The sequence below is a fragment of the Porites lutea genome, chromosome 7 (genome assembly GCF_958299795.1).
Source record: "Porites lutea chromosome 7, jaPorLute2.1, whole genome shotgun sequence".
Classification (NCBI taxonomy): domain Eukaryota; kingdom Metazoa; phylum Cnidaria; class Anthozoa; order Scleractinia; family Poritidae; genus Porites; species Porites lutea.
In genome coordinates, this window is record NC_133207.1 from 1,148,761 (window position 1) to 1,175,961 (window position 27,201).

The 27,201-nt window shown below is 39.9% G+C and overlaps 1 protein-coding gene across 6 annotated transcripts; it reads right to left on the bottom strand.

Annotated features, from left to right (window-relative positions):
• Positions 1–2,383: 2,383 nt before the first annotated feature.
• LOC140943553 (transmembrane protein 272-like) lies at positions 2,384–26,871 on the bottom strand. 6 transcript variants are annotated; one of them, XM_073392646.1, is made up of 6 exons: positions 26,762–26,871; positions 24,970–25,095; positions 12,326–12,454; positions 4,374–4,473; positions 4,046–4,111; positions 2,384–3,425 (listed from the first exon to the last, which is right to left on the bottom strand). In XM_073392646.1, the coding sequence occupies exons 4-6, from the start codon at positions 4,405–4,407 to the stop codon at positions 3,043–3,045; spliced, it is 483 nt and encodes a 160-aa protein (XP_073248747.1). In that variant the 5' UTR covers positions 4,408–4,473; positions 12,326–12,454; positions 24,970–25,095; positions 26,762–26,871; the 3' UTR covers positions 2,384–3,042. The 6 variants fall into 6 exon arrangements, with proteins under 6 accessions (XP_073248747.1, XP_073248746.1, XP_073248748.1 ...); XM_073392645.1 differs by lacking the exon at positions 26,762–26,871 and adding an exon at positions 25,826–25,919; XM_073392647.1 differs by lacking the exon at positions 26,762–26,871 and adding an exon at positions 25,826–25,919 and having other exon boundaries at positions 4,374–4,476.
• Positions 26,872–27,201: the final 330 nt, after the last annotated feature.

The window sequence follows — 27,201 nt, forward strand, 5'->3', positions numbered from 1 at the left end:
GAACCGAAAGGCTTTTACATCTGAAACAAAATGAAGTGATGCGATTTTAGTAGAGGGACATGATGCGATTTAAAACAGCTATGATGAAAGTTAAAGCAAAAAAACAATGCGTTTCTCGAGTAAATCGCATAAGCTGAGAGCCAATCAGATTGCAAGGAGCACCAGTGATTTCAGAATGAACAAGAAATGCAAATGTACTTCGTCGGCAGTAAGCAGAATTTTTATTTTTGTATGATTCTACATTTGTGATTTGCTGATATAAAAGCACGAATAACTGGAAATCCCTGCTGAACTCTTATTCAAACCGAATTAGACAAACTGTAGTACCTGCAAGGAGTTTTAAAAAGATGATTTAATAAAGTCGTAAATAAAAATATTGAGATGAGATTTCAATTTAAGGCCTACCTAACAATCACTTGCAAATGACAAAGTGATTTCGGTTGTTTGATCCACGAAACGTCTCTTTTCTCTTCTTGTCACTGGTTAGCCTCGCGTTTCTGTGGATTTGCTCTATTTTTTTTCTTTGGCGTACCACCTCGCTTTATAACTTTTTTTGAATCTTAACCCGGAAGTAGCAAAACTTTTTTTTTTGCTAAGTCATTAAAGACACGCACGGTTAGCAGTAAGTTTGACGTACCCATCGATAATTTTAGTCAATCAACTATTTTTGAAAAAAAGCTCGGTCATAGTTATTCATTCACAATCATGAACTATATTCTGGGACGCCCGTGCTTCATTGCTAGGAAAGTATGGAACTAAGCAGCAGAACTATTTAAGTCAGATACTGGTTTGATTCTTTATGTGTGTTTGTCCCACGCTTTGCATCGGTTTCGTGCAGAGAAGACAGCTGACCATTGCAACGCTGGCTTGCTTGAGGCAGCAATGGTTTGTGTTTGTTTTTGACTGTTTTATTGTAACATTTTTCTCACTATTTAATTTAGCGTTTTTAAGGTTTAAACAGTTTTATTTTTAAGTTTTCTTTTTCATTATCTGTGCGCACTGGGTAATAGGCGAATCCTTGCTGACGTCATTTTTGCTCATTCGCATACGCGTTAACAGTCCGGAATACTAATATCCCTAAAATTTAAGGACAGTTGCGACGTCATGGAGCTATTGTTCTCGGGGAAAATGGCGGATAGATTACCTAAACTACCAAAGTCACCGTTTCGAGGCTCTCAGGCATATTTTAAAACTTTTCATGAGGCATCCACAATATTTTTAAGTGGACAGCGTATCGGAAGCAATATTGGAAGTGTCTCGTGAAGTATTCAGCACAGGCTTATGTCCGTCTTTTAAACAACGCGATGTAGGCGAGATTTTGGTCGGTTTTCAAGGTAGGTGAAGAAGTATCTATTATTTTTTCGATTCACAGATTTTTTATGAAGTTTTCGATTAACTTTCATCATGTTGAACGTGGGGATGGTAGACAACCTAGAATTTTGGACAATTTTTGAATTCCGAGGTCCAAAACACGTACGTGTTCCGCTCCCGGGTTTCACCCAGACATGGCAGAGCCGTGGTATTACTTTTTTTTTGCATTAATACGAGCCTTTGCCTTTTTTCTTTTCAAGGCCAAAACAACTTTATTATAGTCTTATGGATATTCACGTCTAACATCTCGCATCACTTTGCCGAATTTGCGGGGATAAAATTAAAGATCTTAAGTGCAAGGTTGATACTATAAACAGCTTGTTTCTGAACATTATTGTTGGATTCTCCAAATGTTCATTCACCGATAAAAAAATTCAAAGAATGAAAGAAGGCAAATTTTAGCTGTAAATGACGTTATTTCGCTACTCCTTGAACATGCACTGATTATCTGGGATAAAATTAAAACATTACAAGTGATCCACGGTCTTAGTACATTCTAAAAATTGAAAAAAAAAATGATTCTGTACTATAATTCATCGGATGAAAACTGAAAAGCAAAGTCTTTATAGTTAAAGGATTTTACACGAGACGACTGGCTGACAGACGACTGGAGATATCCAGAGTTTGAGCACGTCTGAGTACAGGTAGCCCAAGCTACAAATAAAAGCATTGGCGAACATCGGCATTGTTGCGTAAAATTCGAAATATACGGATTCGTATGGGAAAAAACCTATCGTTTCCGTAACCTACGAAAATGAAAGGATTTCAAGAAAAAAAAAAAACAGCTTACCTTACATAAAATGTGCGTTACGTCTCTCCTGTGTGGTCCATGGACCGATTTTAGGCCATTCTATGGGTTGTATGGTATGGGTTTTCTCTCTCATAAAAAGGCCATAAATCGGCCCATGGACCACACAGGAGAGACGTAACACACATTTTATGTAAGGTAAGCTGTTTACAAATGAAATTAGTTCTTGTGTTACGCACTTTATTTAGCTGACATGTTCATAAATAAGCTTAAAACTAAATTTAATAGTTTTTTACAGAATGGTTTCAAATAAAAATGGAACTCATAACTCCCGTTTGAAGAAATTTCCCCACAGAAGCTAAACAAATGCATTCGAAAGTTTTATTTGTCGACAAGAAAACGCGACGGCCGTTAGGTCATTTGTGCGCTAAAATTGAAATCGTTGGCAGCAGTAAATGAGTTAAAAACCATGATTTTTGTGCTCAATTATCTCACTGTTTTAGTATATACTAAAACAATTATTCACCTCAGTGGAGGTAAATCCACCACCACTAGCCACCTCCACTTCAGTGAATAATTTCGAATAACTGTTATTTATCATAATATTGTTGTAGTAATTTCGTAATGCCCTTCGCAAGCGTGATGTTTCTAAAAATAAGCTCTGTTATTATTATCATTGTTATTATTATTATTAACTTATAAAACTGCTACAATTACTAGTATTACTTGATTATCATATTCGTGTAATTTTCACAGAATGTCCAGTTGTTGTCGACCGAAAAACACTGAATTATTCATGACTATTTAATGCGGTAAACGAAACATTACGCCGCTTAAATGACTACAAATTTCCTGATAAAGGGCCATTTAGCTTACAAGCAGTTGTTTGAAAGTTGACAAAAAAGGCCTTCTTCAATTAGAATTTAGACCTCACTCTGGCTAGCACAAGCTACTCCCATGCCTATTAAACACATAATTCCTAACACGAAACCAAACAAGATATAATACGAATTAGTAACCCAGAAGGCAAATAGATACAGCGTTTTGTTGCAGAAATCAGGGCTACTGGGGTCGGTGTAGTTAGGCTCGTAGTTACTGTATATCCACACATTTCCAGCAATGAACCAAGCGAACAGAAAGAGTTGGATGAGACCGCTGAGCGGGTTCACGGTTTGCTGATCATCTTCCTGACTTGTGTATCTTACTCCCCCGGCGCAACAAGTACTGAACAGACCAGCTGATCCGGCCACTATTAAGTAAATTGGGATCATGTTTTCCGCAGGACAGTCATCCTTGTATTTTGCACCTAAGACAAAAGAAAAAATGTACTTTATTTGATTGTCAATGTATTTAGCACGAAAGTACTATTTGAGGAAACCATTCTTGCATCTTGTACAAGAGATCGGACCGCCATCTTACGTGGCCATTCGATCTCCCCATGTAACAGAAATCGAATTCCGGAATCCGCGAAATTTTTGCTTGTGGAATCCTGAATCCTGAGCTTTGAAATCGGGAATACATCTCAAGGAATCCAGAATCCCACTAACGTTTGGAATCCAAAATTTAAGTTCTACTGACAAAGGCTAGAATCCAGTACATGCAGTCCCGAATCTACGGCGTGGAATCCAGAATCCAGATGGAAAAGATTCCCTCAGTTACGTGGGGCGAGTTCGAGCCACACGAGTGTTTGGAAGACAAAGGCAGTACATTTATATCTCAGTTCTTTTAACATTGTCATTTCTGTTATTACTCAGTAGGAAATAATTGTCAAGGTCATGATTGTAATGATTCAGGTTTTGACAACCAATGCGGTAGTCAACATCATAGCCAGTAGAAAAGAATTTGATTGACAGAATAATAGTGAGCTATGATATTGGACTATTCTAAGGTGGAACTATTACAAATTAATTGACTGGAAAAACTTACCCATGACTATCATGGCTATCTGAAGAGGAAATGTCACGAGGCATAAAATCACAATGGCAGTTATCACTATAAAAGAAAACAAGGCAATTCATTAACGTAAAATTAAAAGATTGTGGCTGTAGGATTCATTATATCGTTTTTCTGAAATTACCGATAAGATACATGTCACATTAAACAGCCCCTTAAAATATGCTTTAAACATCCTTACCAAGAAGATAGAAGAGAGAAAAAGTCATTCTCGGCTCAGGCTAGTGCTCGATAAAAAGACTAGGAAAAAAAATCTTATAATATTCAAAGGATGAAATAAACCACATTATTAAAAACTCACGTGACGCCAAAAGAACCATCCAAGAAACCCCCATATCTGCTGATTAGTTTGATTTGGATATAGTATGCTGCAGCAAGCCAACGAGAATCTGGTTAACAACCTGCTAAGGAAATGATGTAAATGATTATTAATGTCACTATTCCGCTTGTAAGATACGCCTGCAAACGTCACGCAAATAAATGACGCACGCAGGCTAAATAAACAACAACTACATGATGGCGTAATGAGGGGGGGACACAGCCCTGTGGCAGGTTATAGCGACTTCGGGTTATGCGCACAAAATAACACAAGCCTTACTTATCGCCCCACTACCGTGGGGTAGGACAAGAATCTTGGCAGAGCCTTTCTTATCTCCCCAGCGCCGCACGGGCTGGATCGGACAAGATTAAGGCAAAGGAATAGCTCAAAAGATGGCAAGACACAAGCAATGCCAAAAGCTTGGGGGAAGTCGCAACGCAGACTTAACCGCACCACAGGGAGTGACCCACCAAAATTTATTGAGACATAACAAAACAACAACTCCTCCAAAGGGAGGGAGGGCGGGTAACAAAACTACTTTAAATGATTGCTTTCGTGCAAGCTAACCAAATAATGACTAGGAGTGGCATTGGCAAAGCTTTATATAGTCAGACAGTGTCTCAAAGTACGGCCAATAGGCACAGTTGTACTATAAACTATCTCAACTTATCATGATTAAGGTCTAGCCATGAATAGCTCTGAATAGGGCTTTGAAAACAGGGACCAATCTTTGCGAAGCTAAGAAAATACACGATGACAAACATGCGACAAATTAGTGAGGTTCTAGCCATGAAAAGCTTTTGTTTTCTGCTTAAAGAATAGAGTGCTTTCATTTAATGAATCAGGCTTTCAAGATATCACCGAGCCTAAGACGGGGCAGGCTTTCTCGGCCTACCCCCCTGGGGCTTCATGCTCCATTAACTGCATTTACCCGCTGGTAAATGTCTCATTAATGTCACTATTCCGCTTGTAAGATACGCCTGCAAACGTCACGCAAATAAATGACGCACGCAGGCTAAATAAACAACAACTACATGATGGCGTAATGAGGGGGGGACACAGTCCTGTGGCAGGTTATAGCGACTTCGGGTTATGCGCACAAAATAACACAAGCCTTACTTATCGCCCCACTACCGTGGGGTAGGACAAGAATCTTGGCAGAGCCTTTCTTATCTCCCCAGCGCCGCACGGGCTGGATCGGACAAGATTAAGGCAAAGGAATAGCTCAAAAGATGGCAAGACACAAGCAATGCCAAAAGCTTGGGGGAAGTCGCAACGCAGACTTAACCGCCACAGATGCATGCAATGCATCCCCCCAAGCAACAACAAAAAACTAAATAAAGTTCCCTGACACACGAGCCATTTTGGGAACAGCAGAAAGCAAGACTGTTTCGGGAGTGCGAATATACAGTTGATAACAGTCCGAGGACCAACGACCTAAAACTTTTATTAACCAGTCTGGTAAGCCCGCAGCGGCCGCAGCGGACGCGGCACCTATACGAAAACTGTGACCTTTTAGACTCTCGTGTGGGAGTCCCGCACAGCGAGCAGAATCCTGAAGTAAATGCGTAACAGAAGACCGAGTGAGAAGCCGACCCGACTGAAAGTAAAAAAGGGGTCCAGACCGAGGCTGGGCAAGCATAAAATACCGTTGCATAGCGGAAACGGGGCACAATAAAGAAGAGCACCGAGCTACCACGAGAGATTGCCCCTGTCTAAAACTGTCAGTTTTAGACGATTTAAGTTTGAGAAGCATGTGCTGCGGGCGAGCCAAACTTGGTGAGAAAGTCACGCAATCAGTGGTGAGGTTAAACTGAGAACTGAAATTACGTGCCCCCGGGTACGTAAACTCGCTACAACGAAGAAAGGCGAAAAAGGCTAGCGTAAATGCAGCCCAGATCATGGAAAAATCCCGAACATCCAACCAGCTCTCAAGGACGGGACGGATAGCTAACAGGACCCGGGGGGTGACCGGCTGACGACTTATACGAGGACAACCCTGGTAACGAAGAATACCCCTTAAGATCTTTTTTAAAAGCAGCTTGCCCTGTAAGGGGTCATTGTAACCGGAAACTATATGTAGATTTCTGACGGCTGCTAAGTATATTTTGATTGTGCAATGACGAACTGTGCGAGCTAAATAAGATGCAAAATAAATAAGTGTCCCCTCCGAGGCAGGTAAAATATCGCCTGTCGGAGATGTAAGTCTGTTCATAAGGCAAAATGAGATAAAACGCTTTTCTCCAGATGTATAGGTGCGTTTGGTGTTCCATGATAAGGCCCAGTTAGCATACCTTAAAACTTCATCCTTCAGAGGGTCATGAATGAAGGAGGGATGAAACAAGGGGTCCGGTCGGCATTGGGTGCGAGATCCCTGAAGCGTTTGACCTGGAAACGTGAGAGGGCGTCAGCAATTCCGTTATTTACCCACGGAACATGGCGGGCCCGTACCAAGAAGTTGTGTTTCATGGAAATGAGAACCAAAAAACGGACCAGGTCCATCACCCGGGGAGCTTTTGAGTGGCCAGAGTTGATAATAGCCACAACGCTTTCATTGTCGCACCAAAATTGAAGGCGTTTACCCGCAAAATGGGGGTACCAGAGGGCGCAAGCGATAACAATAGGGAAAAGTTCTTGCCATTCAATGCTAATCCCCGTCTTCTTGTTGATAAGGAGGTGAGGCGGCCAGTGCCCCTGGAACCATTTCCCATTAAAATACCCCCCGAACCCAATGGTGCTAGCTGCATCTGTGTACAATTCAAGGTCAGGGGAGGAGGTAACAAAGGAATCAAGGAAAAAGGAACGCCCGTTCCATTGGGTGAGAAAAACTTTCCACATGGTAATATCCCGTTGGAATTGCTTGTTTAAGCGGATATGGTGAAAACGGCTGGGAACACCCCTGGTGAGATTGATCATGCGTTGGAGAAAGGTTCGCCCGGGGACCACTACTTTACAGGCAAATTGCAACGTGCCGATAAGGGACTGGAGGTCTACTAGACGGGCTGAGCGGCGGGCACTAAAGGAATCAAGGAGCTTACTAATCCGAGCTAGCTTATCTTCCGGCAACCTAGCTTCCATGCGGGTACTATCAAGCACAATCCCCATAAATTCCAAGACTTGGGAGGGGCCCAGGGTTTTGGCTGCTACTATTGGTACCCGAAGGGACGTGAACACTTTTAGAAGGGTACTAAAGTTCTCCAAGCAGGCCAGCTTAGAAGACTCTGCGATAAAGAAGTCGTCCAGGATGTGTAAAACATGACCCAGGCCGTAGTTGTGTTTTAAGATCCATTCTAAGGCCTCAGAAATTTGATTAAAGAGGAAGGGTGAACTGCGGAGCCCAAAGGGGAGGTACAGATCTACATAGTAACGTGATTGCCAATAAATACCCAACAGGTTCCAATCATCCGGGTGAATAGGCATAATACGGAACGCCGATTTAAGGTCGGTTTTAGCCATGTACGCCCCGGGACCCAAGGACTTCAAAATGCTTATTGCGTCGTCTACCCGTACATACTGAAGAGAGTAAGGGTCCTTTGGAATATGATCATTTACGCGGTCGCCCGGGGGATAGGATAGGTGATAGATAGTGCGCCATTCCGTAGAGTGCTTTTTTGGCACCACGCCGATAGGGTGGCACTGGAAATTGGGGAGTGGGGGCGAGAAAAAGGGGCCTGCGACCCTACCCAACGACATTTCCTTGCTTAAATTCGCGGAGATAACCTCGGGGTGTTGAGAAGCGGAGATCAAGTTATTGGATACCCGGAATTTTTGAGGACCAAGGTAACCGATGCGAGTCCCGTACCTGAGGGCATTAACTAAGTTATCAACAAAAGATCGATTAGGGTGATTAACTAATTCAAGCGCTAATTTATCTACATCAAGAGGGGTGGATACTGTTGGTCTCTGCTTTTCTGGCGCTGTTCCACTTTATTTTTTGCTGCGATCGCCCGGGGATGCTGATTTGGTGCTTGTGGCGTGCTGTTTGGAGCTATGGCAATTGAAGAGTGCGTGACTGCTGGATCCACAGCGGCGGCAATTGTGGGGGAAGTGACAGGTACGACGCTGACACCCTGAGGGTTTGTTGAAATCGAAGCAAACGAGGGCAGACCGGCGAGGCTTTTTGCTGGGTTCTTGTTGGGGGCAGTCATCGGATTGGTGGTAGGGGCTAGAGCATATAGAACAATGGGGCTTAGCGGTACCCGTAAAGGTCACCGTCCAAAGTTCAATATCTATCCTATCCCATGCGATGGTAAGATCGCGAGCCGCGCGGCGTCTAAAATGCTCATCGTATGTGTACCACGCTAAGCCCTTGAACTTAGTTACTGCGCGGCTAATGATTTGCTGATACTTGATGAGCTCCACCGCCCGGTTGGGGTAGGCCGTGACGATTACAAGCATATACGCCATGAACGCGTCCAACCACTTTTGGAAAGAGTCTACAACTGGTTTCTTGCGTTTGACAACAGTAAGCGGGGAGCCCAAGTGGCCTGGGGGCGAGTCCTCATAACGCAATTGTAGGGCAGGGGTCTGGGTCTGGTACAGTGTTTCTGGCAAAAGCAAAGAGAAATCTACGTACTCACCGCGGAGTATTTTATCCTCGAGGGCTTTGTCCAACGGACGATTGAGGCCGTTCGGAGGCGCCACAGAAGAAACACGAGGACTTGGAGTGCTGAAAAACGCGGGAGCAGGAGGGATAACGTCGTTGTGTGGGAGCGATTGAAACGCTGCTTGAACGGTCGACGAAACAGTGTCCTGGATCGCCGCTAGTTGAGCCGGGGTAAAAACGGCATCGCTTGACTCCATGGACTCCATTGGTTCTGCGTCTAAATCCACCAAAAGGTCGCTTGTGGCGGACTCCTCCTCCTCGGGGAAGTGGTCCAAGACTTGATCCAAATCGTGAGGTTCGGAAGCCAAATTGGACGTGGCGGATTGACGATTGCGACTCCGTGCGGCCTGTTGTGAGCGCTTCGACGAGGTGGATGACCTCTTGGCCACTCGACCATCAGCCCGTTTGTTTCGCGTTATTGCAGAGAGCGGGCGGGTTCCATTCGCGGAACGGAGCCTTTCGACCAGGCGAGCGTGGTTTCCCGTGACGGGAAGATTCATTTGTTGTAAGCGAAGCCGGAGGACTTCGCTGGAAAGCTTCGAAAGGTCAGTACTTTGACGCGATGTCGCAGGCTGGGAACGTGGACGAGCCATAACAAAACTACTTTAAATGATTGCTTTCGTGCAAGCTAACCAAATAATGACTAGGAGTGGCATTGGCAAAGCTTTATATAGTCAGACAGTGTCTCAAAGTACGGCCAATAGGCACAGTTGTACTATAAACTATCTCAACTTATCATGATTAAGGTCTAGCCATGAATAGCTCTGAATAGGGCTTTGAAAACAGGGACCAATCTTTGCGAAGCTAAGAAAATACACGATGACAAACATGCGACAAATTAGTGAGGTTCTAGCCATGAAAAGCTTTTGTTTTCTGCTTAAAGAATAGAGTGCTTTCATTTAATGAATCAGGCTTTCAAGATATCACCGAGCCTAAGACGGGGCAGGCTTTCTCGGCCTACCCCCCTGGGGCTTCATGCTCCATTAACTGCATTTACCCGCTGGTAAATGTCTCATTAAAAGACGCCAAAACGGATTGATGATTTCGCATTTGCTGTACGGAATGATCGCGTGAAGTTTAACTGATTTATTCTCTCCTGCAGAAAAAATTCTCAATAAGGGAAGAACCTTGTATATGGGCCACCTCGCCCGAATCCTTCGTAGCTCAGTGGTTAGAGCATCCGATTTGTGCACAGAAGGTCGTGATCACAAGTTCAATTCCTGTCAGGCACTTAGATTTTTTTTTGTCCCTCGTTTGTGACATGCTGAACACATCATTTCTCTACAGCCATAATTTGGTAAAACTTCACTAACTAGAAAGCCGAACTCTTTTTCAAAGTGAAAATATATCAATAATCTTGAAACTAAAAGGTTTTATAACAGAAACATTAACCTCAAAAATATTAAATTTTTAAAAAAAATCTATCAAGCAGTTTAAAAATTATTCGCTAATTTGTTAAAGTAGACCAAAATGTTCAAAAACCGCTAACAAAAGCGCCTCGATACATACTAATCAAATCCTTCTTTCTAGCAATCGGCTGGAGCTATCTCCACGGTCTTTCACACACGTTCACACAAAGATTGAAACCACTATGAGGTGAAATTGCATGTCAAAAGCGCCTCATTTTCTACAGATAACAACCAAACATCAAGATTATCCATTTTTACCGTATTTCTAACCACAAAATCTTTATCTCAAAATATCTCGATAACGCTCTTACAGATTTCGCTTAAACTTCACGAACATCGAGGCCGCTATTGGAGGAAAAAGCTCCCGTGAATGATTTTGGAAGAACAGTTCCCAGTGCCGAGAAATACTTCTGTAAGTAAAATAGGTAATAGCGTCATTTCGTTGCTATGACAACTCCGATGTCATTGCAACCCTGATCATAAAAGATTTTCATCTTTATCTAATACATCTGTGGTGGCAATTTTTCCAAAACGTTGTTTATGGCGACGTAGTTTATGCTCAAACTTGGAAGGTGTTGGCCTTGAAAAACTGTATCGAGCCACCTTGAAGTGGCTGTGTCACGGCAGTCCAGTTCATTTTGTTTAATTTTCCCAATTACTCGACCTCAGTCGCTATGGAACTTAAAGTAAGCAAAGAAATTACATGTAAATGACAAAATCATAGATCTGAGACAAATAACTATGTCTCCTGAGAATTATTTTTGAAGTTGCAAGCAGCAGGGATCGACTTTGAAAAATGTTAGGCTAAACAGTTTTCAAAAACCCTGATTTCAGTGCGTTTCATTCTTCTTCAGTTTTGCCCATCCGTGGCGTCTGTTGTTTCTGTTATGTTATTTTAACTTTCCTTTAAAGTTTTAAGCGTTTATTTTTATGGTTCTCTTAATTTAACAGGCATTTTGTAATTTCCTAATTTGGCTGAATTTCGTGACACAGCTCCTTTAAGATGTTTACGGAAGATTAGCGTACTAGGTGGGGTTCAAGAGGGCAACTTAGACCCGAATCCGGCTCAACTCTGAAATCTCTTCAGCAACAAAGCATGCTTTTCAGTACGTATAATTTGGTCTCATATACGTGCAACTTGTTCTCGTCACAACAAACAGTAATTTTCCAAGTAAGTGGCGGAAGCTTTGATATTCGAACTAATTCGTGTGCATCCGCACGAATGCCTATTCAAGCAACAAACTAAATTCATCAAGGCTAGTGCAACATTATTTTCATACTTTTAGACATCTTTAGAAGACGTTAATCACAAATTGTAGGCAACTGACTCGGTTTCAGCTAGCGGCCGCAGTTTGTACCTACGCCTTGGAATTTAAGAGCCCGTGATGCTTTTCTTTTTTTTTTGTCCAGCCTGATGCTTACTAATATAAGTTGTTATGAACAGTTGAGCCTGCCCTTGAAAGACTTGAAAAAGCCCTAAAATTGCTGCATTACTTTATTGATAACGTTATGAAAATGTTATCATATTCTTATCAAAATCGGTTACTAAAGAAACAAATTGAACTACACTGTTCACTTCAAACAACATGACAGCTGACATGATTTGTACTCATAATCACTTACTCTAAAACTGTAGAATTCTGTTCACTCTTTGTACATAGTGCTGACCATTAACGGCAGCGACGAGAGAATTTTGTACTACCGTTTATTATTTGCTTATACAGTTTTTTGGTTCGTCAATGGTGTAGTGATGTTTCTCATGACCTCCATGACTCACAGCAATTTGCAATTATAGCAACTGTTAATACACTTCAAGGGAAAAAACATGGTAAAATAAAAGCTTCGTAGTGAAAGATCTTTCATTTCTACTGTTAGACTCTAGCCTCTTAACATCAAAACAGACACTTAACTATACTTACCCTTGACTAAGATCAGAAATAATTTCCTGGAACTCGCTTTATTATTTGCTTGGCGTGTCAGCTTTCGCCGCTTTATACGCGTTCGTTTGCTTCCAATGCGGAAGTCAGGTGTCCAGTCATGCAAGTCACCTACGGTCAAATATATAACAATTATTCACCGAAGTGGAGGTGGCTGGATAAAATTATCACTGCTGAAACGTTGACGTAACGAAAGTAATTTTACTCGTTTCAACAATCGCTTCAGACGGTACCTAGCTCTAGGTGGTGTTCTCCAAGACAGTTTTGAATTCTGGATTCCAGGTACTGGATTCTAGATTCTTTGTCAGTAGGTATTGGCCCGGATTCCAGTCATCATTGGAATTGCAGATTCCTTGCGCTGTATTCCGGATTCCGAAGCCCAGGATTCCAGATTCCAAAAGTGAAAATTCCAGGATTCTGGATTCCACGAGCAGAATTTTCCTGGATTCCGGAAACCCGATACTCTTACATGAAGTGATTTAATGGAGTTAAAGACATGCTTTAAACTTCTCTTCCGCGAAACAAAGAAAAAAAAGGAAAACCCAGTCTCGACCTAAGTTGTTAAAATTTTGTTAAGATTAAAGTAGACTATAATCACCGCGACCACACGATGAAAACTCACGTGTCATCTCAAAAACAATCCAGGAGTTTACCTTGCCAATGTCAAATTTCGTGAACGTACAGTTAAAGCTTAAAAAAACTATACTGAACTTTTCAATTTTTTTTTTTGGCGATTTTGACTGTATCAATTAGTCATTTTATTATGCAAAGTAATCTTAGTCAGGCTATCTTTAAAACAAGGAACGGGGAATCGGGGAGTGGGAATGGGGAACGGGAAACGGGGAACGGGGAATCTTTAAAATGGGGAATCTTTAAAAGCGGGAATCTTTAAAATGGGAAATCTTTAAAAGCGGGAATTAAAATGGGGAATCTTTGAAAGCTGGAACCTTTAAAACGGGGAATCTTTAAAAGCGGGAATCTTTTAAACGGGGAATCTTTAAAAGCGGGAATCTTTAAAATGGGGAATCTTTAAAAGCGGGAATCTTTAAAACGGGGAATCTTTAAAAGCGGGAATCTTTAAAATGGGGAATCTTTTGTAAACGCTATCGAGGATGATTCTGAAAACCCTTACGTTTGCTGATTATTGTAAACCTAGTTATCTTTAAGAGGCTGGTGTGAAATCAATCCAGGTTCTTAGCTTAATGATTTTGAAAGCGTTGGTCTTAAAAGTTTGAATTTGGCAAAGGTAGAGGTGTGTTTCAGCCAATCAGTTAAATGAACTAAAAACGCGAGCGCTGTCAAAATTTGCTGTTGTAGTCATGTTTTTCGTGTACATTATTACCTATAAAAATAAAAATGCAATTACTTTTTTAAAAAAGCACATGACATCTCGGCCAATAATAATCATTAAAGGTCTGATAATAGTCTGTCATGGTCTCCTGACCCACGCTGGTCGTTAGAGGTTTTTAAAATTTTAATTTTCCGACGAGCGTCTACGTCACTTTTTTATTGGAGCTTTCCCCGAGCATACGTCCTTCAAGATTGAGCGATCCATCCCAAAATTAATCTGCAATTTGCACTCCGACACGAGAAATGATAAATATCCCCGTTCCCTTTATACGGGAGTCCTCCCCCGAAACCGCCTGACACTACTTCTAAACTTACAAACTGAATTCTTCTTATTCTCTAAATTAAAAGAGCATTTGTGAAACTTTTGCAGAAAAATCGAGAATTTGCTCAATTTTTCTTGGCGGTCGCTCTTAAAAAGACTGAGTGTTCTACAGAGAAATTCTCATTTTTTGCGCAGCATTTTGGCGGGAATATTTGAGTATTTGTAGCCATTACGTGCTTCGTTTTACCTCTTTCTACGCCATGTTGTCTCCTGGAAATTTTAAAGTGCCTTTGGCATTGACGGTGAAGAAGAAGCGAATCGTTCGCTTTGAAGGCCTTCCAGAATTTAAATGGAATGATCTAGGGGGAACAGGATGTGGTTGGACAAGACTCGTTCGGAGCGGTTTTTGTGACAAAGTCTGCTAAAGACCTGGCCAGGAATTCAGGCGAGTCAGTTCTTGTAAAGAAATTTATCGATGCATTCACTAAAGAAGCTCGTTTTCTGCATGACCTCGATCACGGTAATATAGTAAAATTTAAAGCTGTTTGTCACGAGCCAGTCGCAGTTATCCTGGAGTATGTTTATTCTGGCCTGAGCGTTTTCGGAGGAGAGGGAAAGGTCAGTTTATTAAAAGACTTTGTCAGTTGCCTTGACACAGGGGATTATAATGGGATGGACGCAAATTTTATGAACAGGATCGTGTCGGATATTGCCCATTTTAAAGATTCCCCGTTTTAAAGATTCCCCATTTTAAAGATTCCCGCTTTTAAAGATTCTCCATTTTAAAGATTCCCGCTTTTAAAGATTCCCCGTTTTAAAAGATTCCCCGTTTCAAAGATTCCCGCTTTTAAAGATTCCCGCTTTTGAAGATTCCCCGTTTTAAAGATTCCCGCTTTTAAAGATTCCCCGTTTCAAAGATTCGCGCTTTTACAGATTCCCCGTTGTAAAGGTTCCCGCTTTTAAAGATTCCCCGTTTAAAAGATTCCCGCTTTTTAAGATTCCGTATTTTAAAGATTCCCCGATCCCCGTTCCCCATTCCCATTCCCCGATTCCCCGTTCCTTGTTTTAAAGATAGCCATCTTAGTCATGCACATATATAATCTCAGCACATATTTAGAGTGGACGTATACTTGTTCCCGTCACAACAATTCAACAGTAATTTTCCAAGCTAGTGGCTAGCGGAACGTTTGCTGATCGTAGTAATGCGTGTGTATCCTCACGGATGCCTAATGAAGGCAAAATTGTATAATAAGTGTATATCATCGCAAGGCGAGTAAAACATTTGATTTTTTAAGTTCATCATTTGAAGACGAAACTTGAAGTTTGTTTGTCGAGCAAGTGGAATATTATCGTCCGATTGATGAGTGTATCAATTTTTGCGGTAGCCTTCATCAGAGACAGTCAAAGACTATGGCAGACAGAATAATTCTGATCAATAGTATTGGTACCACGTACCAAGCTCCGTTTGTGAAATAAATTCCTTTCATTTGCACCCTTTGGCTATGGCTATTCTTTTCAACTCTGCTGCCTTGAGAGTTTTATTTTGTACAGCTTCGCAAATCACGGGGCTTGGTGAATGTGCTCACCTGCCACAAGTATGTACCAGGTCTGTTCATAAACTTACCAATAACTATCATGGCTATCTGAAGTGGAAACGTCAGGACAGATAAAATCGCACCTGTAAAAAGAAAAATGCTACTTTATTAACTGCAGTAGATTGAAAGGCCCCGGCATTATTAATTAGGGTTCTTTACGTCGCTTTCAGACATTACTTCGTTAGACTTGAAAACTTGTTCTTACTGAACGTTTCGGGAAGAAAACGTAGAAAAAAGCATTCAGTCTCTGCTCAACTTCACATCCGATTAAGAAGTCAAGTTTAATAAGCAACAAAAAAACTTACGTAATGACAGAAAACTCCCCTCCTTCCAAGACATGTCCTCATTGGCTCCCATGTCTGTCGATTAGTTTGATTTGGATTTTCTTGGGTATACCTGCAACAAATCGGAAAAAAATTAAAATGGTCAACGGCCTGCCAAGTTAATAATTAGAGTCGGAATTCGCAATTTCAGAAGAATGAACGAGGAATTCAAGTGCGCCTCGTCGGTAAGATGGCGATGAGTTCGAGTTTATTTTACAGCCATGATTCGGTCAGTAAAGAATCATGAACAGGAAACCCCTAGCTCCTATTCAAACTGATCGAGCAGTTGTCTGCATTGAAAAAGCGACGATCTTTAAAATTCAACAGCATCACCAAAAAGCTTTTAAAAGATTATAGCAAATATATGGATTGAAATAAGTTTTCAATAGAAGGCTTACCTCAGAGTCACTAAATGACAAAATGAGTTGCTTGTTTAATGAAACGTTTCAATTCCTATGTCATTAGTTAAATTCCTATTTCATTAGTTTTCAGCATCAATATTAAAATTAAATAAAATAAATTAAATGGATGAATAAATTAATTATTTAATTAAATGACTTAAATAAACTATGTACAACAATAACTAAATGGTAACTTTGTACAAATTTCAACATCTAATCTAGTTCATGTTACAAATCAGTTCATTAATAAGACGTCTCTTAAAAACTTTAGTATTTATGATTTCCTTTAAGTCTTTACTTAAATTATTCCATATTTTCACACCACGGTAATAAAAAGCACGTTGGCCAGCATTAATTCTACAAGATGGAATATTGAGGCTATCTCTATATCTTGTCTGTCTATCATGGACAATAGGTCGAGTTGAAAATTTATCTGACAAGTAGCTAGGTGTCAGACCTTTGAGACATTTATGCATCATAACTGCATCATTGACCATAAGTCTTTGTTTGACACTTAGCCACAAGTGATCTTAGACCTGCAGAGATATGGTCATATTTGCGAAAGCCCAAGATAATCCTGGCTACAAAATTTTGAACAAGCTGAAGCTTTGGAGCTGAATGCCGAGGTATTGCTCCAACCTAGGAGCAATAAAACAGCTCGCTAAAAACAAAGCTATTAATGATTAACAAAAGTGTTTCCTTATTGATCTGGATCAGTTTGTTCTTACAACTAGCAACAGTTTTACGTATGTGTTCATCATAGGAGAGGCACTGATCTAAAAACACTCCAAGATTCTTTGCTACAGGTGTCGATGATATTGGTTTGCCGCAAAGTGTTATTGTAAAGTCAGGTAACTGTCGTAGCAATTGCGGCACGTCTATGACAAGAAGTGTAGTTTTATCTGGATTCACAAGTAGTGAATTGTGACAGCACCACCTACAGATTTCGTTGAGATCAGAGTTAACTGCGGAGACTGCGTTACATAGCTCATTAGTTTTAAATTTCAAGTAAAGTTTAGAATCATCAACGTAACAAGCAGTTTGACAAAGTTTAGGTACAATTAATAAATCATTTATATAAACAGTAAACAGAGCAGGGCCAAGAATGGACCTCTGTGGAACTCCATAATCAACCGGGAGAGGTTGCGGAACCACATCCCCAATACGAACATACCGGTACCTTCCTTTTAGGTAACTTTTAAACCATTCAAGCGCTGATGGAGACACACCAAGACCACGAAGTTTAAATAACAACAAGTGGTTTATACTGTCAAAGACTTTTGACATGTTCATCAACACCAATATTGAGATCTTCTTTTCATCCATAGCTTTTAATGGGTTATCAGTGACAGACAGAAGAGCCGTTTCAGTGGAATGGTGTTTACGATTGCCACTTTGGAATTGTGATAGCTTGTTGTTATCGTCTAAAACCTTGACAAATTGTCTGTGAGCCAACCTTTCATTTACTTTGGATGATACCGCTAGCAGTGATATGGGTCAATTGTTACATTGGTTTCCAGCATCGCCATCTTTAGGAACACAAGTCACTTCAGTGATCAAATTGCGTTCTGTGCATTCCATTCATTCTTGAGTGGAAGTCCAAACGAAAGCTGGCTACATACATGCGACGCACGCGTAATAACAACCTGGAGATTAGGATTGCAGGCTCCTCTTGTCGTCCGCAACAACACTCTCGTAAGAGCGCAGTAAAGTAGTACTGAGCACAATTTTTTTTTGGTTAATAATTCTAAGTGACAATGGCCTTATTTTTAATGGCCAGTGCCGTTTGGCTAATAGTAAATACTTTTCTAGCCAAACCAATAAGTGTAAAATTCAGTTTGACAGTGACGTTAAAGCCATGAAGATAAAGTTAAATGGCAGAGGTTGGTTTCCGCAGGTCACGGGAGTTTACACTCTTTACCTCTTATTGGCCATATGTTGGCCATTAATTTGGGAATTTAAAAGAACTGAAATCATACGCGTGGTTTAGAAATCGAATAAGCGCGCAGCATTTTATTTTACCCATTTAGAAAACGCAGTTTAATCGCCCAAATACAGGATTGGAATCGCTTCCAAATTACATTGATACAGTAATCGGCTTGGTTAAAAGAGGAACCGAAAGGCTTTTACATCTGAAACAAAATGAAGTGATGCGATTTTAGTAGAGGGACATGATGCGATTTAAAACAGCTATGATGAAAGTTAAAGCAAAAAAACAATGCGTTTCTCGAGTAAATCGCATAAGCTGAGAGCCAATCAGATTGCAAGGAGCACCAGTGATTTCAGAATGAACAAGAAATGCAAATGTACTTCGTCGGTAGTAAGCAGAATTTTTATTTTTGTATGATTCTACATTTGTGATTTGCTGATATAAAAGCACGAAGAACTGGAAATCCCTGCTGAACTCTTATTCAAACCGAATTAGACAAACTGTAGTACCTGCAAGGAGTTTTAAAAAGATGATTTAATAAAGTCGTAAATAAAAATATTGAGATGAGATTTCAATTTAAGGCCTACCTAACAATCACTTGCAAATGACAAAGTGATTTCGGTTGTTTGATCCACAAAACGTCTCTTTTCTCTTCTTGTCACTGGTTAGCCTCGCGTTTCTGTGGATTTGCTCTATTTTTTTTCTTTGGCGTACCACCTCGCTTTATAACTTTTTTTGAATCTTAACCCGGAAGTAGCAAAACTTTTTTTTTTGCTAAGTCATTAAAGACACGCACGGTTAGCAGTAAGTTTGACGTACCCATCGATAATTTTAGTCAATCAACTATTTTTGAAAAAAAGCTCGGTCATAGTTATTCATTCACAATCATGAACTATATTCTGGGACGCCCGTGCTTCATTGCTAGGAAAGTATGGAACTAAGCAGCAGAACTATTTAAGTCAGATACTGGTTTGATTCTTTATGTGTGTTTGTCCCACGCTTTGCATCGGTTTCGTGCAGAGAAGACAGCTGACCATTGCAACGCTGGCTTGCTTGAGGCAGCAATGGTTTGTGTTTGTTTTTGACTGTTTTATTGTAACATTTTTCTCACTATTTAATTTAGCGTTTTTAAGGTTTAAACAGTTTTATTTTTAAGTTTTCTTTTTCATTATCTGTGCGCACTGGGTAATAGGCGAATCCTTGCTGACGTCATTTTTGCTCATTCGCATACGCGTTAACAGTCCGGAATACTAATATCCCTAAAATTTAAGGACAGTTGCGACGTCATGGAGCTATTGTTCTCGGGGAAAATGGCGGATAGATTACCTAAACTACCAAAGTCACCGTTTCGAGGCTCTCAGGCATATTTTAAAACTTTTCATGAGGCATCCACAATATTTTTAAGTGGACAGCGTATCGGAAGCAATATTGGAAGTGTCTCGTGAAGTATTCAGCACAGGCTTATGTCCGTCTTTTAAACAACGCGATGTAGGCGAGATTTTGGTCGGTTTTCAAGGTAGGTGAAGAAGTATCTATTATTTTTTCGATTCACAGATTTTTTATGAAGTTTTCGATTAACTTTCATCATGTTGAACGTGGGGATGGTAGACAACCTAGAATTTTGGACAATTTTTGAATTCCGAGGTCCAAAACACGTACGTGTTCCGCTCCCGGGTTTCACCCAGACATGGCAGAGCCGTGGTATTACTTTTTTTTTGCATTAATACGAGCCTTTGCCTTTTTTCTTTTCAAGGCCAAAACAACTTTATTATAGTCTTATGGATATTCACGTCTAACATCTCGCATCACTTTGCCGAATTTGCGGGGATAAAATTAAAGATCTTAAGTGCAAGGTTGATACTATAAACAGCTTGTTTCTGAATATTATTGTTGGATTCTCCAAATGTTCATTCACCGTTAAAAAAATTCAAAGAATGAAAGAGGGCAAATTTTAGCTGTAAATGACGTTATTTCGCTACTCCTTGAACATGCACTGATTATCTGGGATAAAATTAAAACATTACAAGTGATCCACGGTCTTAGTACATTCTAAAAATTGAAAAAAAAAAAGATTCTGTACTATAATTCATCGGATGAAAACTGAAAAGCAAAGTCTTTATAGTTAAAGGATTTTACACGAGACGACTGGCTGACAGACGACTGGAGATATCCGGAGTTTGAGCACGTCTGAGTACAGGTAGCCCAAGCTCGAAATAAAAGCATTGGCGAACATCGGCATTGTTGCGTAAAATTCGAAATATACGGATTCGTATGGGAAAAAACCTATCGTTTCCGTAACCTACGAAAATGAAAGGATTTCAAGAAAAAAAAAACAGCTTACCTTACATAAAATGTGCGTTACGTCTCTCCTGTGTGGTCCATGGGCCGATTTTAGGCCATTCTATGGGTTGTATGGTATGGGTGTTCTCTCTCATAAAAAGGCCATAAATCGGCCCATGGACCACACAGGAGAGACGTAACACACATTTTATGTAAGGTAAGCTGTTTACAAATGAAATTAGTTCTTGTGTTACGCACTTTATTTAGCTGACATGTTCATAAATAAGCTTAAAACTAAATTTAATAGTTTTTTACAGAATGGTTTCAAATAAAAATGGAACTCATAACTCCCGTTTGAAGAAATTTCCCCACAGAAGCTAAACAAATGCATTCGAAAGTTTTATTTGTCGACAAGAAAACGCGACGGCCGTTAGGTCATTTGTGCGCTAAAATTGAAATCGTTGGCAGCAGTAAATGAGTTAAAAACCATGATTTTTGTGCTCAATTATCTCACTGTTTTAGTATATACTAAAACAATTATTCACCTCAGTGGAGGTAAATCCACCACCATTAGCCACCTCCACTTCAGTGAATAATTTCGAATAATTGTTATTTATCATAATATTGTTGTAGTAATTTCGTAATGCCATTCGCAAGCTTGATGTTTCTAAAAATAAGCTCTGTTATTATTATCATTGTTATTATTATTTTAAACTTATACAACTGCTACAATTACTAGTATTACTTGATTATCATATTCGTGTAATTTTCACAGAATTTCCAGTTGTTGTCAACCGAAAAACACTGAATTATTAATGCGGTAAACGAAACACTATGCCACTTAAATGACTACAAATTTCCTGATAAAGGGTCATTTAGCTTAGAAGAAGTTGTTTGAAAGTTGACAAAAAAAGGCCTTAAAAAGTTATATTCGTTTACTTCAATTAGAATTTAGACCCCCACCTGACTCTGGCTAGCGCAGGCTACTATTAAACACATAATTCCTAACACGAAACCAAACAAGATATAATACGAATTAGTAACCCAGAAGGCAAATAGATACAGCGTTTTGTTGCAGAAATCTGGGCTACTGGGGTCGGTGTAGTTAGGCTCGTAGTTACTGTATATCCACACATTTCCAGCAATGAACCAAGCGAACAGAAAGAGTTGGATGAGACCGCTGAACGGGTTCACGGTTTGCTGATCATCTTCCTGACTTGTGCATCTTACCCCCCCGGCGCAACAAATACTGAACAGACCAGCTGATCCGGCCACTATTAAGTAAATTGGGATCATGTTTTCCGTAGGACAGTCATCCTTGTATTTTGCACCTAAGACAAAAGAAAAAATGTACTTTATTTGATTGTCATTGTATTAAGCACGAAAGTACTATATGAGGAAACCATTCTTGCATCTTGTACAAGAGATCGGACCGCCATCTTACGTGGCCATTCGATCTCCACATGTAACAGAAATCGAATTCCGGAATCCGCGAAATTTTTGCTTGTGGAATCCTGAATCCTGAGCTTTGAAATCGGGAATACATCTCAAGGAATCCAGAATCCCACTAACGTTTGGAATCCAAAATTCAAGTTCTACTGACAAAGGCTAGAATCCAGTACATGCAGTCCCGAATCCACGGCGTGGAATCCAGAATCCAGATGGAAAAGATTCCCTCAGTTACGTGGGGCGAGTTCGAGCCACACGAGTGTTTGAAAGACAAAGGCAGTACATTTATATCTCAGTTCTTTTAACATTGTCATTTCTGTTATTACTCAGTAGGAAATGATTATCAAGGTCATGATTGTAATGATTCAGGTTTTGACAACCAAGGCAGTAGTCAGCATCATAGCCAGTAGAAAAGAATTTGATTGACAGAATAATAATGAGCAATGGTACTGGACTATTCTATGGTGGAACTATTACAAATTAATTGACTGGAAAAACTTACCCATGACTATCATGGCTATCTGAAGAGGAAATGTCACGAGGCATAAAATCACAATGGCAGTTATCACTATAAAAGAAAACAAGGCAATTCATTAACGTAAAATTAAAAGACTGTGGCTGTAGGATTCATTTAATCGTTTTTCTGAAATTACCGATAAGATACATGAAACATTAAACAGCACCTTAAAACATGCTTTAAAGATCCCTACCGAAAAGATGGAAGAGAGGAAAAGTAATTCTCCACTCAGGCTAGTGCTCGATAAAAAGACTAGGAATAAAATCTTATAATATTCAAAGGGTGAAGTAAAACAAATTATTAAAAACTCACGTGACCCCAAGAGAACCATCCAAGAAACCCCCATATCTGCTGATTAGTTTGATTTGGATATATTATACTGCGGTAAGCCAACGAGAATCTGGTTAACAATCTGCTAAAGAAATGATGTAAATGATTATTAAAAACCGCCAAAACAGATTGATGATTTTGCATTTTCTGTAAGGAATGATCGCGTGAAGGTCAACTGATTTATTCTCTCCCGCAGGAAAAATTGTCAATAAGGGAAGAACCTTGTATATGGGCCACCTCGTCACGAATCCTTCGTAGCTCAGTGGTTAGAGCATCCGATTTGTGCACAGAAGGTCATGAGCACAGGTTCAGTTCCTGTCAGGTACTTAGATTTTTTTTTTGTCCCGTGTTTGTGACATGCTGAACACATCATTTCTCTACAGCCATAATTTGGTAAAACTTCACTAACTAGAAAGCCGAACTCTTTTTCAAAGTGAACATATTTAATGACAGCAGTAGCAAATAAATAAAAGGAAAAGTTTGCTTGCAAATAGGAGTTTTTTGTATCCGTGGAGGCCTGGGACTTGGGTTATGCAATGTGGAAGGCGCATGCGCAACCCGCTAAGCAGATGCGAAGAGGTACCAGAACTCTTTTCCACGTTTCACTAGGCTTTATTCGTCGCTGCCATTACGACTTATTTTCCTTTACCAAACACTACTTTTACTCTCAAGCAATATCTCACGAAACATGATAGATAGAAATTTTCTAAGTTAGTTAAAGGGGCTGTGTCACGGCAGTCCAGTTCATTTTGTTGTATTAGTTGCCAATCACTCGCCCTCAATCGCTACGGAACTTAAAGTAAGCAAAGAAATTACATGTAAATGACAAATCAGAGATCCGAGACAAATAAATATGTCTACTGAGCATTATTTTTGAAGTTGCAAGCGCAGGGATCGCCTTTGAAAAACTGTTTGGCTGAACAGTTTTCACTAACCCTAATTTCAGTCCGTTTCAATCTTCTTCAGTTTTGCCCATGGCATCTGTTATTTCTGTTATGTTATTTTAACCTTCCTTTAAAGTTTTAAGCGGCTATTTTTGTGTTTCTCTTAATTTAACAGGCATTTTGTAATTTCCTAATTTGGCTGAATTTCGTGACACAGCTCCTTTAAGATGTTTACGGAAGATTAGCGTAGGTGAGGTTCAAGAGGGCAACTTAGACCCCTATTCCGGCTCAACTCTGAAATCTTTCTAGCAACAAAGCATGCTTTTCTGCACGTATAATTTGGTCACTTATACGTGCAACTTGTTCTCGTCACAATAAACAGTAATTTTCCAAGTAAGTGGCGGAAGTTTTAATATTCGAAGTAATTCGTGTGGATCCGCACGAATGCCTTTTCAAGCGACAAACTAAATTAATCAAGGCTAATACAACATTATTTTCATACTTTTAGACATCTTTAGAAGACGTTAATCACAAATTATAGGCAAGTGACTCGGTTTCAGCTAGCGGCCGTGGTTTGTACCTACGCCTTGGAATTTAAGAGCCCGTGATGCTTTTCTTTCTTTTGTCCAGCCTGATGCTTACCAATATAAGTTGTTATGAACAGTTGAGCCTGCCCTTGAGAGACTTGAAAAAGTCCTAAAATTGCTGAATTACGTTCTTATCGAAGTCTGTTGTTACTAAAGAAACAAATTGAACCACACTGTTCACTTAAAACAACATGACAGGAGGGGCACCCAACGACCTAATAATTCCAAATACGCCAAAAGTGTCTCAAATGGTTTTCTCTGTTCTTTAGAAGCCTGTTTGGTTAATTTGGAGTTGCCCTAAAAACTATTTGTCTGTTCGGATGTCTTAGGGGAACTTTGGTCGCCACGAAAGTTTCACGTGGCTTTTCCGTCTAGTCCGTGAAAGTGTTAGCTACACTTATGGGTCCGGTTGAAAGTACGAAGACATGAAGTAGCCTTGCTTTCATTAAGAAAATTTTAGGGGACGTTTCGTCTGTACACCGAAAGCGATTCCAGAAGCGAAAATTCCAGGATTCTGGATTCCACGAGCAGAATTTTCCTGGATTCAGGAAACCCGATACTCTTACATGAAGTGATTTAATGGAGTTAAAGACATGCTTTAACTTCTCTTCCGCGAAACAAAGAAAAAAAAGGAGAACCCAGTCTCGGCCTAAGTTGTTAAAATTTTGTTAAGATTAAAGTAGACTATAATCACCGCGACCACAAGATGAAAACTCACGTGTCATCGTAAAAACAATCCAAGAGTTTTCCATATCTGCTGATCGATCGTTACTGAGATTTGGATATGTCTTCCTTTCCTAACAGCACTGTGGCAATCGTACGTGAATCTCACCTGGTCTACGACCTGCCAAGTAAATGATGTAAATAGTATAATTATCAAGGCTCAAGTATTTGATATTGATATTTTTAGCCGTTCGTCTTTAAAGGACTAACTCAAGAATTTTAGGCATGTTACTTGGTTCTAGCTAGCGGCCGTCATTCTTCTAACACCTAAACCTTGAACTGATCTGAGAGCCCGGTATACTTTCTCAGTTTCTTTCATGTTCAGCGTCTCAGGTTGACAATATAAAATGTTGTGAATTGTTGCAACTCCCATGAAGACATTGTTTTAAAAGATTTCAACATAAAATCGTATTATTTTATTGATGACTTGGTTATGACAACGTTATCCAATTTTCTTATCAAAGTCCATTTTCTAGTGACGGCTGTTACTGACGAAACAAATTGTAATACACAGTTCACTGCCTTCAACGCGAAGACGATATTTGTTGCTCATAATTACTTACACTTCTAAAACGTAAGAATTCTGTTCACACGCTGTGTATATTAGTACTCTGACCATTTAACCACCAACGAGAGAATTTGTAATGAATGTATCAGTTCTTGCTGATCTGACTTTCTTTCTTACGCAGGTGAAGCGATTTTTTTCATGACCTTACCGAGGAAGACACTTTGCAGTTATAGCAACTGCTAACGCGTACACTTAAAAGGGAAACAAAGTAAAATCAGCTTCATAGTAAATGATCGATCAACTCTACAATTACACTCTTTACATCCCAAGAGACACAACTCACTCTGACTAAGATCAGTAACAATTTCCAGGGACTCGCTTTTTTTGGCTTGGCGTGTCAGCTTTCGCCGCTTTATACGCGTTTCTTATACTCTCAACACGGAAGTTAAACCAGTCCAAAGCTTTTAACCCGCCATGCTGTGACGTCACGCTATTGTCAAAGTACGGTCAAATATACAAAATTACAGCTGCTGAAACGTTGACGTATTTAACGTTATTCTTCTGATTTAACAATCGTTTCGCACGTGTGCTCTATCTAGCTGGCGATCTTTTTACCTTCATAAGTTGTATTTGAGACACTGGTATACTAGGTGCCTTTCTCAACCTCCGACTGCTTGCCAATGTCAAATTTCGTGAACATACAGTTAAAGCTTAAACAAACTATACTGAACTTTTCATTTTTTTTTTGGCGATTTTGACTGTATCAATTAGTCATTTTAAAAATATCTTTATTATGAAAAGTAATCTTAGTCATGGACATATATAATCTCAGCACATATTTAGAGTGGACGTACTTGTTCCCTTCACAAAAATTCAACAGTAATTTTCCAAGCTAGTGGCTAGCGGAAGGTTTGCTGATCGGACTAATGCGTGTGTATCCGCACGGATGCCTAATGAAGGCAAAATTGTATAATAAGTGTATATCATTGCAAGGCGAGTAAAACATTTGATTTTTTAAGTTCATCATTAGAAGACGAAACTTGAAGTTTGTTTTTGCACTCGGGACAGGTTCAAGGGGGTGTGTTCTATACCTACACCTTGAATTTGAGATCCAGTACACTTTTCTGTTTTTTTTTTTCAACCTCTGCTTGGCAATATTAATTGCTGTGAACATTTGAAGTTACCATGAGAAAGAAACCGTTTTAAAAGATGAAAAGGTCCTTCAGTTTACAGGCGAGGAATGTCACTAAAGAAAGAAGTCGAAACAGACACTACTTACCCTGTCTCAGAAATCGATAACAATTTCCTGGGACTCGCCCTGTTATTTGTCACTGGCCTGTTTGTTTTCGACGTGTTATACGCGTTTGTTTGCTCTCAACACGGATGTTGACCAAACAGGTGGCTAGTTAAGCAAGACATGTACGGTCAAATATTCAACAATAATTAGATGAGGTTTTTGTGATATCTGGAATATTCAAAGTCGAGGTAAGTACGGTTATCAGTCGAGCCGAAGGCCGCTGTTGATAACACTTACCGAGAAGAATATAAGGACAAACACAGAATCGCATGCAACACAGTTTGACATTACTCTTCTGGAAATCATGCATAGTGCGCGCAACCTACAAATAAGTCACCAATCTGCTAGCCCATAACTGTCGGCTAATCTGTAGGTTGCGCCGATTTCCATAATTAACTGTAAACTCAGCTATAAGCTAAATG